Genomic DNA, 17957 nt, shown 5'->3' with positions numbered 1-17957 from the left:
CCTTGTTTGCTTCTTAAACCACTGTTGACATGTTTACTAAGCAGGATGAATAAATTAACTATATAAATTACAAAGTACTTTATTTAATTTAATATATTAATTTATGAGTATTTATAACAATTGTATATGCAATAATTACAAAAAATATATTTATAAAATTACACTAGTACGTTTTTAGAGTGGGCGGATCGATACATAAAATTCAATTCGAAATTTGAATCGAGTTACACTGTTAAGACAATCTACAAGTATTTACATACACCTCCTGGGCTTCCGTTTTGAACAGGTCAGTTTTACGTCGTCAAAATAGGTATTCAAATCGCATACGAACTTCATATCTATCAACTGGTTCTTATTGTACCCCTGGGTACAATAATGGAACAATCTACAGTCTCTTGGGTCAGGGTAAAACTTGTCCACTTTTTTACCGAAACAGTTGAAAATGAAGTGCCTCTTTCCGTTGCCTTCTTTAGAAAGAGGGGTTGTAGGCAAAGAGTCCTTCACTCTCTCTGGCTGCGTGGGGCTGGCACTTTTTTGCAGGGGCGCATCAGTGGAAGTATCCTTAACCCTGCTACCATTGGGTCTCACTCTAAGCCTTCTTCTGTAAGACTCAGTAGTGGCACCTCTTGAGCTTTTAGTCAATTCGTCTAATATGTCCTCCTCGACAGTGTGCCTGCCACCGTCAGGGCGTTTGGTGAAAGATTCTGTGCTGAATCTGTGCCTGGCAGCACCTCTGCGGGCCTCGGAGTTTTTTCTTCCTGTAACTCTACCACCACTTCTCCTAGAACTGCCTCTTCTACTTGCTATAGTTGTTGTTACTGTTGTAGGAGTGGTTCTGAGGGAACTTTCAGAGATTGTCAATCTTTCTATTTGACTAGTAGACATCAGTTCGGTGTCTCTTGCATTGTTAGCAGATGTAGTTGGTGATTCTGAATATATACGAGGAACTTCAGTGGTGCTTGGTGCTGTACTACTCTCCGTTTTTTCTTCTTGTGGAGACAACACAATGTTTACTGGAGTAGTAGCAACAATATTACTTCTGGTTGTATACTCAAAGAGACTGGTTAGTTCCTCTAAATCGTCTCTTCTCTCTGTGGTAGCAATAACGCTCTTCACGTCCTCGTAAAAATCTTTATTTATCTTTTCATCGGTGGCAATGGTATTTTTAGGATTAGTTACCATCGGCGGAACATTTGTGGTAGCAACGACGCTCTTCGTATTTTCTTCAATTTCTTCAATAAGTTTCTGTAAATTTTGCTTAGATAATTGATGAAGTGTATATAATTTTTCTTCTTCCTGATGTTGTGACACCTTAGGGCGTTCAGTTGTTCTAATTACATATACGGTGCTTGGGTAGATATCTAGTTGATCTACATTTTCTTCGGCCTTCACTTCTTCCTTCAATTTTGCTTCCATTTGAGTTCGGTCTGTTGTTCTAACTACAAATATAGTAGTTGGATATTCTGTTCTTGTTTCAAGATTGACGTCTGCATTTTGATAAGTTTCAGTACTGGGAGTTGTAGTACTAATATCTAATATATTTTTTTCCTCAGATCTTTGCGTTGAAACGATTTCATCAAAGTTTCCCTGGGAAGCCTCAGTAGATTTAACTGCTTCTTCTGTAGTCAATAGTGTTGTAGGTATTCCGAAAATATCCTTGTCTCTAGTAATACCAAATAGATTAAATATTTCTGTAATCCTTGGAATTAAAGGCGTGTCGTCTCTGATAGGACTAACTGTTGTTTGATAAGATGGTAAGTTTGTAGTTGTTAGTTCTAGAGTGGTATCAGCATTTCTATCCCGGGTGGAATCCAATTTAATTTCTTTAATTTCATGAACTGCTTCTTGTGTTGTCACCACAGCTTTTTCTTGGCTATTAATATTTTCAGTTGTAGAAGATGTGCCAGCTATGATTTCTACAGGTTTTGTTTCTTCTAACAGCTTTTCTGTAGTTGTATCTGTCATTTTATTGAAAACTTCATCCACAGATTGAGTTAACGCTGTTTCAGTGATTACTTCAGCCTTAACCGATTTTTCAGTAATCAGTGATGTTGTAGGAACAGTTTCTAAAGTTTCTATAGTTTCTGTATTAAAATATTCAGCTTCCTGATCAGGTTTCCCTATGGTTGTTTGCTCGTCAGTCTGTAAAACTTGACTCTCACTCTTTAGTTGAGCGAAGGGTGTTATATTGTCTGGTGTTATAGTACTTTGGACCACTTCTTCCACAATACTAACTTCTTTTGGAGGAATCGTAGTTGGTAATGGATCTCCATGCGTTATCAATTCTCCTTGTGGTTTAACTCCTTCAGTATGCTGTTCAAAAGGCTTTACGGATGAAGTAATATTATAGTTTGTTTCAGTTACTGCCAATGTAGATTCATCTAAAACTTGGGATGTCGCCGGCCCCGACGTCTGGCTAAGATCTTCAAATATCTTTTTATAGTTTAAAGTCAGTTGTGTAAAAAACTCTGTTGTCTCAGTTGATCCACTTAATAGTACATCATTCGGCAATATTGGGTTGTATTCTGTTGTTATTTTTGGATAAGAAATGACTCTATTAATGTTAGACCCATTTTCTTCAATTGTTTCCTCTTGGTAGCCAGATTTCTTGTGAATGGTATTTTCTTCAGTAGTACTGGAGTAGTGAGGAGTACTGTTAGATCTTGAAGTAGATGTATCACTTTTATCAGGCCTTCTTCTATGGTGACTTCTCTGTTCAGACCTACTTCGATTGGGTTCGTCACCAAACCTAGTTCTTCCTCTTCTTCTACTATCCCTTCTTGGTGGTATACTAATGTCTGTTGTGGTGGTACTGGAAGGTAATGTGCTTTCACTTGTAGCGCTTAACAATGTAATCCTTTCAGTTGTGGTGGTACTTGATGGAATTACAGTTTTACTTGATGGTATATTTGCTACTGTTGTGGCACTTGATGTAATAACTTGATTTGTAATACTCTGTGGTGTAATTTCTTCAGGGGTACTAGATGGAATCTTTTCACTAGTAGTGGTACCGGATGATGTGATTTGACTTAGAGTACCTGATGATACAATCCGTTCATTGGCAATGGTAGCTGATGATATAAATTTTTCAGTTGTGGAAGTACTTAAGGGTTTTTCGCTTTTAGTACTTAACGGTGTATACTTTTCTATTGTGGTGGTAGTTGATATTCTTTCACTTGTAGTAATTGGCATAATCTGTTCAGTTACTGTAGTCCTTGATATAGTTTTTTCACTTGTAGTGGTACTTAACGGCGTAATCATTTGGCTTATGGTACTAGATGGTATAATCTGTTTACTTGCTAAAGGTATGAACTCTTCGATTGTGGAAGTACTAAAGGGTTTTTCACTTGTAGTAATTGGTGGTGTAAACTTTTCCGTTGTTGTGGTACTTGAAGTTCTTTCAGTTGAAGTTGTAGTTGATGTTCTTTCAGTTGAAGTGATACCTACTGATGTATTTAGAATAGAAATGTTAGTTGGTGGGAAAACTTTTTCATTTACAGCTGTGGTAGTTGTAGCTTCTGTGGTAATGATAGGGATAAGATCTGGTTGAGAAGTGGCATTATCTATATCTGGATCACTAGTTTCTTCCAAAGTTCGAAGGACCTTGTCTGAAGGACTGGCTTCTTTCAAGTCGAAGTAATCGTTGATTACCCTCTGTGTTTTAGTGTTACCATTTTCTTCGAAGCTTCTAGTTTCAGGCAAGTTATATGTAGGAGTGGTGGTATAAACTTTATATAAGGTTCTGAGGTAGTTGAAATCATCTTTCGCGGTATGAGCTCTTTCTGTAATTTTTTCTAATACGACATTTTTATTTTCTAACTCTTTCTCCCTTTCAGTGGTAGTATGGTACCTCATCCTACCTCTTCTGTGGCTAGTTTTAGGCTTTGTTGTCGTTGTTGTAGTTTTCTCTGTCGTGACAGGTTCCAATATCTCCGATTTAGGTTCGGAGAACCCAATAGGTTCAGAGGCTTTTGTTGAAGTTTCCTCTTTCTGTATATTCTGTTTAATATTGTTAGTTTCAGTATCTCCAATTTCAAATGACACCCCCCTCGGTTCGTTGTCAGTTTTTCTATTTGAGTTCGAAGAAAGTTCTTTTGATTCTTTGTTGGAAAGTTTCACGTGATTTGATGTTAAATATGTGCTGGTGCTTGGTAGAATGTCTTCAGTTTCTTTAGTTTTCTCCTTCAGTGGTAATTTCGTTTCAGCTTTAATACTAGTCGATACTTTTGTCTCGATATTCCTTCTTGTTTCAATGCGATCTTTGAAGTAAATTGGTTCTATGTTGTGATCCACGTGATTCCTAGGCGTTTGGTTTTTAACTTGTTCCACTGGTACTGCTTCTGTTGATGTATCCTGTTTCTTTCCGTCTTCTTCATATTTTTGATTATATACTATTGGTTCAAAATTATCATTCACATAGTCTCCAAATAACTCGTCAAGAAAATCTTTTTCATATATGGATATTTGGGTCGTAGTCGTAGTTTTGGCAGTGGTTGTTTTAATCATTTGCTTTGTAACAGCATCAGTGCTTCTTCTTTCTTGAATGTTTTTTTCTTTTTTGACGTTGCCAATAATGTTAAACTTGCTGTTTCTGTCGAACAAGGCGCTGTTCCCAAAGTTATTATGGTTTTCTTTAGTCAGATTTGCCTCACTTGCTTCTGCATGTAGTTCTACTTCTGCGGCTTTATTAGGAGAGGTTTTGACATCGTTAATATCCGTTTTAGTCGTAGTAGGAGCGGTAGTTATGACTGTAGGCACTGTAGTCGATTCGGTGACAGCTTTCTTGTTATTCTTGTATTCTGCTTGTGATGCTTTATTAGGCGAGGTTTTGACACCTTTAATATCCGTTTTAGGAGTAGCAGGAGCAGCAGTTAGGACTGTAGGCAGTGCAGTTGATGTAGTCGATGTACTGGTATTTTTCTCGTTGTTCCTGTATTCTGCTTCTGCTGCTTTATTAGGAGAGGTTTTGACATCTTTAATATCCGTTTTAGGCGTAGCAGGAGCGGTAGTTACGATTGTAGGCAGTGTAGTTGATTCGGTGGCAGTTTTCTCGTTATTTCTGTACCAATCGAAAAGGAACTTAAGCACATTAACTGCTTCTTCTTCATTCCGGATGATATCTGAGTGTTTAATTGCGTCTCTTTTGGATCTTGACCTTTTGAGTTTTGGCACATCGTGGTAAAATGGGTCAAGACCAACGTCTTCATCTTTATATTCATCGTAAGAATGTGGTGGTTGCTCAAGGAATTCCGCAGCACCAATGGTTCCTAAAGAATAGTTCAGTCTTCTTCCGCTAGCGTCGCTGACGCTTGCGCTTGCACTGATGACTATCCTAGGAGGGGATGGATGGTCTTTTGTATACCTGAAAAAAATACAATTATATTAATTTGTATATCTCTTTTTTTTCTGTATTTACCTTTTCGTGTCTATATGATGTTGAAGTGCGAATGGGGCTGGAGAGCTGAAAGTTAAAGGTGGCAATGTTGGCAACAGGGGAAGAGGCAGCTGCACCCTCTGCGGTTTTTCAGTCTGGTGATGATTGTAGTGGTGGGGTTGGTTAGGTGCTGGCGGTTTCAGAGATTGTAGGATGTTGCGAACTGTCGTGGGCACCTTCTGTTGAAAATGGTTGACTCCCTTCGTGGTTGAAATGAAATCATCGTGGAACGTGCTTGACTTGAATTGTTGACTCTGGGGATTGTGGTGATGACCTACATTAGAATGACACAGTAATGGCAACCTCGAAATCCCTATTCAACTGAACCTACCTGCATAATCTTGATCAGTGTGAAAATCTGAGTGAAAGAAGCTCTGGGGCAGCTCAGTGTGGAAATCTGGGAAACTGGGCTCAGTTTGACGGAAGGTAAACTCGTAGTTTATATCACTGGGTGTTGAATGGTGAAAGTTCTTGCTTGTTTGCGAGTTGCTAAGGCCGAAGTTGTGATGCTGAGGCTTTTGCGTTCTCGGCGTCTGAGTTTGTGGTCTCTCTGCAAAGTCTTCACTCTGTAGCACTTTCCCGTCGTCGAACACTTCAGAATGAGTGGTCACAGACACTTTCTTAGCATCACTACTCTCACTGTGCGTGGTCACTACAACATTCTTATTATTGTCACTGTAACTTTGTTGCTGGTAAGTCGCGGGTTTCGTCCTTATGTCGGGCGGAGCACCAGGGTGCAAACTGATGTTGATCTCCTCAGGATTAAAGCGGATGTCCGGGGAATTCGCCACCGGGAAATGGTGGGGAGCTACTGCTTGGGTGGTGATGGTGGACGGTTTGGCGCTGGTATAGAAGTGGGTGTTGGTTGCTTTCGGCTTCGACGTGGTGGTGGAAGTGGTCGCCGTGGTGGATTTTATTATTAGGGGCTGTTCAGTCTCTGGAGAATCTGAAAGAGTACAATAATTTATAAGTGGAGGATATGTAGAATGTTCGAAAAGGTAAGTTCGACATAGGTAATCATTAGAATGACAAATACAAATGTTTACCTTCTAAAATAGGTGGTTGAGTATTTCCATATAGTTCTAAATTTAAACCATAGAACTGTTCAGATTTTGAGCAGTCAACTTCGTCTATCCTTTCGCATACCCGAGTTTCCTAGAAATAAAGACAAAGATGTTTTAGTTCGCATGTTGGTGTTGCTGAAAGAAGAATTAAAACTTCGAATACAAAGAAAAAAGTGATCTGTTTTTCTCCATGCGTTATTGACCATAAAGCATGATTGGAAAAAGAACATTTTTGCGTTAAGGAGGTAATTACCTGGTCAAAAACTGTTCCGTTGAGACACAGGAACCGGATGTCCATCGGTTCGTCCAGTTGACCAATGGTGCAAACGTGAAACATCTGGCAGTTCGTCTCTAAATCCGCATAATAACCTCCGATAACTTTGCCAAGACAGGAGAAGTTTGTGTCTGGTAAATTATCGAAGTCCAAATACTGAAACAAGAATCATTAGTAAGAAATGAAGAACTACCACTGTATTAAAATTAGTAAATTAAATTTAAAAAGTTCGGTTGTTTCAATTGCGATGTGGTGTAACTATTTTTATAGGATATGCTACAAATTTTATTTGTTTAGTAGACTTTGCCCAACAATCGGAGAAAGCAAGAATTTACATTTTCCTGAATAATGACTAGATTTAAATAAAATTCACAACACACCCATTGGCCAGCTATATATTTGAACGTAACAAATCCATATTTTAATTATTGTGTCGTACATTTCCGCATAATTTCACAGCGAGGCAATTACATAAACAAACAATTTGATTGTGTGTTGATTTTTTCCCAGAATAGAACGGGCTTGCAACAATGGCTGCGATACTGAAATGGATAATAAACTGAGATTATTTTTCGCATATTTGCCGCAAAACTAATGTTGTGCTTTCATTACTTGCCTGATGAATTTCACAAATTGTGCTCGTTACTTTGCTTACATGCTACAATATCGACCGAAACCAGTTCCATGCCCCTTATTTGGCCATTTAACTTTTCCTGTTTATAATATATTATAGCTAATCTAGCACACTTTTACCGCAACCTGATTGTATTGCAACTGCAAAATAATATCGGGTTAACTAATAGTTACGCAAGAACCTATGCAGCAGCCTTTGTAGGAAGCCATCGCAATTCTCCAATAATTATGCTGATTATTGTAATTAACTCCCGATAATTAAGCGGTTGTAATTGATTGGCGTCTTATAAGGCCATTTGAAAAACCGTGCATCAATACTGGGTATTTATAATAAGTTACTCAATGTTACAGTGATTTCTCTCGTTTATTTATATTATAACATTTCAGGAAAAAATTACATATTTTTGTAATTGTAAATGTTGGCCTTATGAAATAATCAATTTATATATTTTATTAAAAATAAAACAAATATATTGAGATGTATGGAAATCGCCGCACACTCAGTAGAATAAGTATTTGTTTAGGATTGCATAAAGCTTGGCAAATTGTAATAATAATTGTATGAATTGAAAATAAAATTGTGAGAATGAAGGAATAGATTCCAACAGTGACAGCTGTCAAAGTACAATGTCATTGCCTACATGAGAGGGGTCCAATTGAAAGGGAAAGGACTTTGACAATAAATTAAAAATCAACACATGAAATCAAAATTTAAAGTAAAGGGGAATTAAAGACAATATTACAAAAATTTAACACAGTAGTAATTAGTTATAACAAAAGTTGAATTGATTTTTTCATTAGTTCTAAAAATTAGCATTATAGGAAGAGTGCTGTGAAAATTTAAAACGTATTTAAGCGAGTGCGGTCATTAGGAAACGGACGGGGAAACAAAAAAGTTAGTTGATTTTGAAATTGGAAGAGAGAGGCTATTAAAAATTTTGCATCACTCAAATTTTTGGGTAAAATCTGATAAAACGTAACACAAAATCGGAAAACACAGAAACAAACATTTGAAGACGCTTATAGAGAAGATATAAAACAAGACAGGGGAAAAAAGGTAAATTTCATACATTTACTACATTACAATACTTCCTCAGAGGGTAGTCTCTCCTTTTGGAGGTCCCAAACAAGAAGTTAAAGCCTATACAAGACCTATTTGTGAGGAGCTGGTGGTTGGAAGAGATAGTAGACTGAAGCAGTGCTGAAATCGGAGCAGTGCCATCAACTTTATAACGAGAGTCGCCCTGCATTTTCCGCAGCAAACTAGCAAATTAGTGCAAAGGTCCATGATAAAAACTTAGTGAATAAAACAAGGTAAAAAGAAAATACGGATTGATCGGTTTTTTAAAACTTTTCCATCTGTTTCTGTGATTTTTCCTCATTTCAAATTAGTAAAAAAAAATTTTGAGAATGGCACTCACATCTAAGCATTGAAGGTAAGTGATTGTTCCTATTGTTATTCTGAGTTATCCGAGGACCACATACACATAATATCATATAATACACCCACAAAAATAATAATTACATAACAATATATTAATATGATAAAACCAGGGAGCCAATAAATCGAAATATGTACTGCAAATAGTCCAGCAATGCAAACCAATCATGTTGTCCGCAAACTACCGCTGTGATGTCAGTTCTGAACTTTGTCTCATTGTATCAGTAGTATTAGCCACGGCGATTTATAACGCTCTGTATAGACAAAACAAAATAGATATCAATATTACACAGGATTAAAACAATTTCGTGACAGATTCCTGCAGCGTGTTTTTATACAAGTTTATTGCTACATCTCTGATTAGGAAATCTGTATTCGACGGTTGACATTGGTTGCGGAATAATAATAATTACTACACTGACACGTGATTAATTCCATGCGGTTAATAGGAAATTCATTAGACACCGATATGATTCTTTACAAAAAACCTCACACTAGAGTAGATCAGCATACAGCAGAAAGTGGACATTATTCGCGATATCATTAATGAAAAGAATAAAAAACAGTGGGCCAAGTATCGAACCCTGAGACACGCCTAATATATCCTATAAACTTCTGCAAAAAATTAAGGGAGCAAAAAAATTTTTCGAATTTTTAGTGATTTTTCAGAATGCTGTATCAGTTAAAAATGATCGTATCAAGGTTTTAAAAAAAGCATTTTAAAGCGCCGAATTAATCAAAATTTCAGAAAAATTTAAAGGAGCAAAATTTACATTTCTGAGCACCCTGTAACGTTCGTAAAAATGAAAAATTTGATTTTTTTTTTCAATTTTTTTGCAATTCTTTCACAATTGGGCAATTTTTGCTCATCGAATTTGAAAGAAAAAATATTTATTTTTGAAAAAAAATTTTTTTTTAATTTTCGAAAATTTTTTGAAAATTTACTCTTCTTTATTTTTTAACAACTCAAGATAAAAATATTGAGTCATTTTTGAAGCGATGTACTCTTTCCGTACCGTAATTTCCTTTATTTTGAATTAACGAAATTGATTAAAAGTTGATACCCCCAAGATTAGTGTAGTCCTCGATCTGTGAAAAAATAGTGCGTATTATCCTAAACTTTCTTATGAAGCTAACAAGTGTGAAAAAAACAGTTTTTTTTTAACTCTATATTTGATTCAAAGGAACCAATAAACAGTTTTTCTCAAAACTAACAATATTTTTTGTAATTCTAGTGAAAAAAATTAATCAAAAGTTTTTGTAGACTTCAATTTTTTTAATTTTTGTCATGCCTAGACGGCATTTACCATTTTTATTTTATTTATCAACTTTCAAAGTAAAAAAAGTCATTTTTTTTTTCAAGTTAATGTCGAGGATGAAAGAAAATTTTTTTCTTCCGAGAACGCTACATAGCCTTGTAGGAAGTTTATTCGAGATTTCGAAACTGCCCGTCAATTTTCTGTCTGATCATTAGTTGCTGAGATATCGATGGTTAAAGCCAAAAGGATGCTTTTGTATTCGTAGTCGAATATCTCCGGGTCAAATTAACGTAGAGAAAAATTTAAAAAAGAAATTAAAGCTGAATGAACAGGCTATCAAGTCCATATCATGATTTTTGAGTAAAAAATTTTTCCAAGCCCGTGGACCGAGAAAATGCAAAAAATTGAAAAAAAAATTTTTAGTCTTATTTCTTAGAATTTCGCGATGACTGTCGCTCCTAAAAATTTTGAGCTAAGAAATTTAGAAACTAGACCCTCGGCGCTTTAAAATGCTTTTTTTTAAACCTTGATACGATCATTTTTAACTGAGATACAGCATTCTGAAAAATCACTAAAAATTAGAAAATTTTTTGCTCCCTTAATTTTTTGCAGAAGTTTATATCAAATTTTCTTAATAATACGTTGAGTTTGAATGATTTTTAGATAGAAGAGAATACCCGGGTGTAAGTCTGGAATTTATAAACTCCCAAATTTGTTTAAATCGCTTTTAATAGATCTGTCAATATAATTATTTTACATAAGCAACTTTTATATCAGATTTAAACTGAAAGCGAATATTTTTAAAATGAATAGTCACTATGTTGTTCTGATATTTGATAAGATCTGTAGGATCGATACAATTAATCTGTTTTACAGCAAAATATTTTCAGTAACGATGCCAAAAATAAATTGTACGTTGTTTCAATCAGCCTATTATCCTCCATCCACCTCGTATATAATTTACATGTCTACTGGAGCACTAATCACTGCGTATTCTTTTCGATTCAGGTCGTCAGTAAATAAAGCCATTACCATAAATATACCATCTTCGCATTCATGGCATTCTACGTTCTCCTCATTACAAGAGTAATAGGTTCACCATTTGATTACCATATCGCACATGTTCTGGTACTAGTAGGTGACAGGATGTGAAACGTGGAACGACACTCTTACCTTACTTGTACGGATGCAGCGGAGCGGATGACTTTATACGGCCATATTTTGAATTAATAATGAGTTATTTGCAACTCATTCATAATAATGTAAACTGGGATTGGCTGTGCGGCTTCTGTCTACTACAATGTAAACGATGATGAAGCAACAGCTGAAGGATTATAAGATTTATTTTTAGGAAGAAATTTAAAATTTGTAACTTCAATCAAAACTTGGTTAATGATTTTTTAAATACAGGGTGTTATACAAGCGTTAAATTGTCACTTATAATCTCCCTAGTGCTTGAATTATTTCCGGAAATTTTTCCGAAGGAACGCATTTTTTGAAAATTTTCTAGAAAAATGGGTGACTGAGGAAAAATTTCCGTAAGAAAATTTTACAACCAAAATTTATTTTAAAAATTTGACATATTTCATTTTGAAACTTATTTCGCCAAAATAAAGTTGGCTTGACAGGTAGACTTTGTTTTGTGGTGCATGACATATTTTTTTCTTCTTAAACGTCACATAACTTAATCGCATTTCACGCGTTTTTTTTTTAATTCAAAAATGGCTTGTTTTGGAAATGAAAATTCCGAAAACATAAAAGCAGAAGTGGCAAATTTAACTCCCCAAAATACGAAGAAGTCGAAATTAAGCGTATGGAGGCAGTTTCTAGTTTTTTGTGCGGAAAGTTCCTACAATGTTGAAGATCCAACAATATCGATGACTGCGTTGGCATCAATTTTATGCGTTTAACATGAAAAAGAAAAATTCCGATGATTACAAAGAATCTGTCGTTAAGGTAAATTACATGCTTTTAGATTATTTGACAAAAAAAAGCAAAATTGCAAAAAATATTGAGCCGCTAAAATTATTTTCTTGTTTTGTTTTAGGTTATATGGAACTCTACCGCAAAACAACTTCAAACTTTTTTTTTGAAAAATATCAGATTCAATTTGATTTTCCTTTTAACAATGTGGAATTTAGAGGGGCTAGAGCAGCTCGCGACGCGAAGAGATGACAGCTACAAAAGGACCCAGAAAAAAGAAAGAGAAGTGCGACAGCTTTAACAAGCGAAGATTATAAACAAATATTAAAAATATGAGATGAGGATACACCAAGTGGTTCACAAAAAAATTTTTTTTACATCGCTTCCCACGAATTAGCTTGGAGGGGTGGAGAAGGAGCTGCTGCGAAAGTTGAGTACTTTGCCAAAGAGTTCGACAACAAAAACAATTTCACAGGCAGGATAGAGTATAACCCCATCTTTACAAAGACCGCACAGGGTGGACCAAAAAAAATATCTAATAGCAAGTGGCTAATTGAAAATACACAAAATCCTGGAGTTTGTCCAATTAGACTGTTTCATAAATTAATTGAAAAACGTGGTAATTCTATTAAAGTTGACAGATTGTTTCTAACACCGAACCCCAAATGGAAATCATCGAATTGGTTTAAAAACTGTACTGTTGGAAAAAACACGATGTCAACCTGGTTTAACGAAGCAGCCTCTAAGGTAGGCATTGACACCAAGAAAATAAAGATAACGAACCATTCTGTGAGGGCTACAGCTGTATCTAACCTGGTCAAAAAAGGAGTAAGCGAGCAAGAACTTATTAAAATAACTGGGCACAGTAACAGCCAATCCATTAAACCTTATCTGCAAATGGACATAGAACATCATCAAGATATTATTAATGCCATGAAGGGCGAAAATAAGTCAATGGAAAAAGGTAACCACAGTGTGGTGGCATCGGCATCTATCGTTGGACTGGAACCAGAATTTCACAAACACACAAACAACAACTCTAACAGCCAAGCAAGTATTGTTTATAACAATTGTGTTTTTATTGTTACAAATAATTTTTAGTTAAAATAACAAAATACTAGTGACGTAATTAGATAGGACATTCTATTTATTAAGTAATGTTTTTTTTAATATTTAGTTAGTAGGTACCTAATGTACCTAATATCTGGTTAAATAGGTTGTTATAAGAAATTATTAAATGTAGGTATACTTAGTCATTTATTATTATTATTTTGTTAATATTTTTTACGAGTAAAACTAATACATTAATTAATTGTCATGCCCTAAGACTTTCACTTTCATAAGTACGGGGACGCCTAAACTTTGAAAAAAAATTTTTCAATCCTTAGTAAAACAAAATGGATCTTAATAAAACATAGAAAACAACACGTTCCTTTCACTTTAGTAATAAATGAGACATTTAGGTAATTTTTGAATTGAAATATTTACCTTTGCAATACAATTAATTTAGTATTACTAAAATAGAAGGAAAGTAAGTTTTTGTGGAAGAGTGATGTTTATGGCAGTTTATCAATGATTCTTAAAAAATCATAACTGCAATCAAGTAGGCTTAGGCTTGTGATGTCAAAATCGTCTTCGCTATACGTCACGTTGAAAGTCATTTTATTTAGCTTCTAATTGTTTACAATTAAATCATGGCAATGAACAACCAAATAACTAATTCAAAACCTTATAGTATATGTAATTCTTGTACCAAAATAGGGGACATTCTTATGTATCATAAAAATTTAAAGTATTTGCCATATTTACTGAAAAAAACTGGAATCACAGTCCGCATCAAGAAAACCTTTTCGCAGCTATTCAAAAGATTTTGGAGAAAGATATCCCATATTTTTTACGTAAAACCAGGGCTCAGCAGAACAAAATTTCATCAAATTATTACATACATTTTATGAAACCCAGACATCTGATGGAAATGAAAGATAAAGGTAATAATTATGCTCCTCGTTACTCTCCGTTGCGAAGAAAAGAGTTCCAGCCAGAATTTCAAAAACATTTAGCGTTAATAGAAGAAATCTCGGAACAAATATTTGGTAAATAATTATTTGTATCTATTTATTATTTTAAAATAAATAAAAACATTACAAAGCAAAATTCTGGATAGGTCCTGATTTTTTAACCATATGATAGCTGTAAAAAAAATTTTCACTTATTAAATTTGTTTGCCTAGCTTGACAGGAGGAAAAAAATTTCCGAAAAAATTTGAAGGTTGCTATGGGCAACTGTCGAAATGATGGTATGTAATTGGCTTAAAATGACAGGTGTAAAATTTTCAATGATAAATACAGAAGTTTTTGGATTTTAGTGTTTATTTCATTTACAGCGCTTTCATGTTTTTAAAATTTTAGGTAAAATTTTTGGTACACCTTTTGAAAGTAACAACAAATAAGAAAATGGGCAATAGATACATTTTAACCAATTTTTTAAAACAGAAGCAATACATGTCGCATCAATTACTAATTTTCCTATCTGCATCCTGGAATTCCGATCTACCTTTCCCATTGAATTGAAATAAAAACAATAAGATTCTAATTACTTAATTGCATCTGTTAGCGTGAGAGTAATTGTAAGGTGTAAAATATAAACTATGATCTCGACAGAAGGCCGATATCTTGTTTTGCAATGTAAACAATGAGTTTAAAGAACAACTGATACACATCATAAAACAGGTGTAATTTTTCTGTTTATACAAGGCGTTTTCGACAAATTCTTTCTGTTTGCTGGGTTACATGACGTGTCTTGCTTGATTACCAAAGTAGAGAATAGATGACTAATACTTCGACAACGTGACACTGATATTAACTGCATTTCTTCCTACTTATTCAAATTTTTAATGCAAATGAAGATGGAAAGGTCAACCAATTATTTTTCTTCGTATAAAACTTGATTCTCTATAAAAAATATTGCTTTAGAGTTAGTTACATAATTTTTTGTACTACGTTCTAAATTTTTTGTTTGCCAATGACACTTTCCCTAAAGGTCAAGAACATGACAATTTTTTCAAATTTAACCCAGACAAAAAAATGTTTAGCCATGGGCTAAATAGGGTGTACCAATGGTGTTGCCACAAACTTTCCGGGTTGATTCCTCTCATGAAGTTGAACAAAAATTATGTTTTACTTGAAAAATACCTAAAGTCATTACGTTCCTTCAAATTTTGAAATTAAAACACGGTTTTTATAAAAAAGACTCAAAAATTTAGTACGATACAGTTCTTCTTGGTAGAATTTGAACAAAGACTAAAGCAGTGTTGGAATTAAGTGGGATTGAACTATCAAAGAAAAATTATTTATCGTTAAAGAGAATCTTCTTTCTCAGATTTACAATTAAAACTTTTGAAGTAAAAATTCAAAACCATGACAATGTATGACAATAGTCTGATGGTAGATAAAAGTTAATTATCTTGATCTATTTTCTCAACATAATTAGCGAAAAGTCTAGAAAAATCAATCTTTCGGTCGAATAAATTCGAATTTATACATAGTCCATTGAAATGTTACATTTTTTTGGGCTTAGCATGCAAAAGTCAGAGCACGCAATTATTATTTTTTGGATGTCAAGAGGGGGTTAGTGTAAAGTTAAATCCATGTTTGTGGGGTCGCAAACCCTTGTGCCTCGGCCGCCATCTTGTAAAAAGGGCTGCGAATGGTTTTTATACTACTACTTACTATATCGGGCAAACTATTCGTCGCAGAGAAAATTTAAATTTTTTGTTGCAAATTAAATTCTCTACAACTTTTGTTCCATAACATTTAGTCCTAGAATCAAAAATAACAAAGTTATTAACGAAAATAGATAAAAATTTGGGAACAAATTTTCTTTTGGTCGTTATAACTTTTTTCTGGTCATTTTACAAAAAAAATACATCAGAACATTTTGATTGAGGGGTTTTCAAGGAATAATTTCCATTACAACCTTTTTCAAATTTTATTTATTTATTAGGGTTTTACAGCGATGCGAAACTTGCGAAGTATACATTAATATGAATGACTAGGCATAGTTTTCTCTCATCTTTCCATTATTTTTATAAGAAACATTTTAATGATTGACATTGCAATGTTGTTAATTAGTTATTGACTCTTTTCCCCATCCCCTACGAGGTAGAGTCTGGTGGCGCGATTTTTTTACGTCGTATCCCTAGTAGGCAGAATCCACGGACATTTTCCAACTGACATAATAATTAGTGTAATTAAAAATATCGAAATATATTTCCCAATCTACTATGTCCTCAGTCTCTTTGATGGATGGAGAATGATGTGGCGTCATTGTTGGCAGTTCATCTTCAAAATAATTCTCCTCGATCAATTTTGATATCTCCATTATGTTGCTGCCTGTCTCCCCAGAACAATTCAGGCACACTGCATAACATTTGAGGCCTGCCTTCCGACATCCACACATTGCTCCACAGTTTCCTTTGCATCGGCAGAATATCAACTTTAGAAGCTCGGAGGGTGCTGGTTCCCAAATTTTTATATATTTTCATTAATAACTTTGTTATTTTTGGTTCTACGTCTAAAAGTTACGGAACAACCAAAGTTGTGGAGAATTTAATTTGCAACAAAAAATTTATTTACAAATTTTCTGTGCGACGAATAGTTTGCCCGATGTAGTAGTATAAAAACCATTCGCAGCCCTTTTTACAAAATGGCGGCCGAGGCACATGGGTTGCGACCCCACAAACATGGATTTAACTTTACACTAACACCCTCTTGACATCCAAAAAATAAAATTGCATGCTCTGACTTTTGCAACCCCAAATATAACTTCTCAATGGACTAACAAAACTTTTAAAGTATCCTTATTTTTACTTATCAACTATTAAAAATGCTAACTCATGATTTTTATATTTATAATATTGTATTAAAAAATTGGAAAATCAAAAAAACATTGCCCCATTAGTCAGTGGTTGACAAATCTGAGCGAATTTTTATAATAAAGTCATTAGCTGAAGTGTCAGCAAAGAAAATATTAAAAATATAGTTTACTAGAAAATGTAAGTAATAGTTTATTTTGGCAAAAATAAGAATAAAATCAAATTTATTGTAAATATGAACGATTTTTTAATAGAAAACTTATTGAGGGCGACTGATTTCATAGTAGTATTATTTATGTTTAACATAATTTGTCTGTCAATTCATTTTGAACAGGAGATCAACTATGCAGTGTTGTACTACACACAACTCTTAAACACTAATATGAAATAGGAAAAAAAGTTAAAAAGACAACATTTTTTAGGCTATGCATAAAAGAAATTTTGAAGTATTTTCACAGAAAAAAATTATGGTCTCCTCATCCCCCTGACATTCTATAATCACCAGTAAATTATTTCTATGTACATAATCATTTTAGTTAGAAGTGAAAAATGTTTTATTTTATTAAAGACCATATTTCTACAAAATTCAAATACGTATTTCTCGCCGCAAGTTTAATGTTCGTTATTTTTGTGTCTCAATCTATTTCTTAATTTATTTTTTAATGTACTGTAATTAAAGGCTTATGTCTTAACTATGAAAACCAATGAAGTGTTGACTTTTAATTTTGTGTTCTTAACTAGATGTACTTTGTTATTTTACAAAGGTGTCCGATAATATTCCGAGGGTAATTCTACAGGACAAAAATAATTCGTCTACTCATTGGTAGTAAATGAGGATAACTCTCATTAAATACCCTGCAAGTCCTATTCATTATCTTGTGACACTCTCCATGAATAAATAATAAATGTAGAATGTCAGCATTTGAATAAATGTTAACGTTTTCCATTATTTAACAATAAATAATACTCAAATAAACATTCTCTGTTTGTGTTAAATTGACTACAATAAACTGGTGACAGATTAGGTGCTTGTTTTGAAGTTCCACTAAAAATTTC

At 34.2% G+C, this 17957-nt stretch overlaps 1 protein-coding gene across 1 annotated transcript in view; it reads right to left on the bottom strand.

The window, feature by feature from the left end:
* Nucleotides 1–113: 113 nt before the first annotated feature.
* LOC108905973 (mucin-3A-like) overlaps nucleotides 114–17957 on the bottom strand; it is a 131220-nt gene continuing 113376 nt past the window's right edge. Inside the window, exons 4-8 of the mRNA XM_018709084.1 lie at nucleotides 6752–6928; nucleotides 6481–6589; nucleotides 5766–6380; nucleotides 5417–5708; nucleotides 114–5362 (exon numbers count right to left, since the gene is read on the bottom strand). Coding sequence (XP_018564600.1) covers nucleotides 253–5362; nucleotides 5417–5708; nucleotides 5766–6380; nucleotides 6481–6589; nucleotides 6752–6928 — 6303 coding nt within the window. The 3' untranslated portion in view covers nucleotides 114–252. The remainder of the gene's footprint in view (nucleotides 5363–5416; nucleotides 5709–5765; nucleotides 6381–6480; nucleotides 6590–6751; nucleotides 6929–17957) is intronic.

This window comes from Anoplophora glabripennis, unplaced genomic scaffold (genome assembly GCF_000390285.2).
Source record: "Anoplophora glabripennis isolate ALB-LARVAE unplaced genomic scaffold, Agla_2.0 scaffold113, whole genome shotgun sequence".
Classification (NCBI taxonomy): domain Eukaryota; kingdom Metazoa; phylum Arthropoda; class Insecta; order Coleoptera; family Cerambycidae; genus Anoplophora; species Anoplophora glabripennis.
Note: the sequence above shows the minus strand (reverse complement) of the source record. Positions and strands in the feature narration are given on the sequence as shown.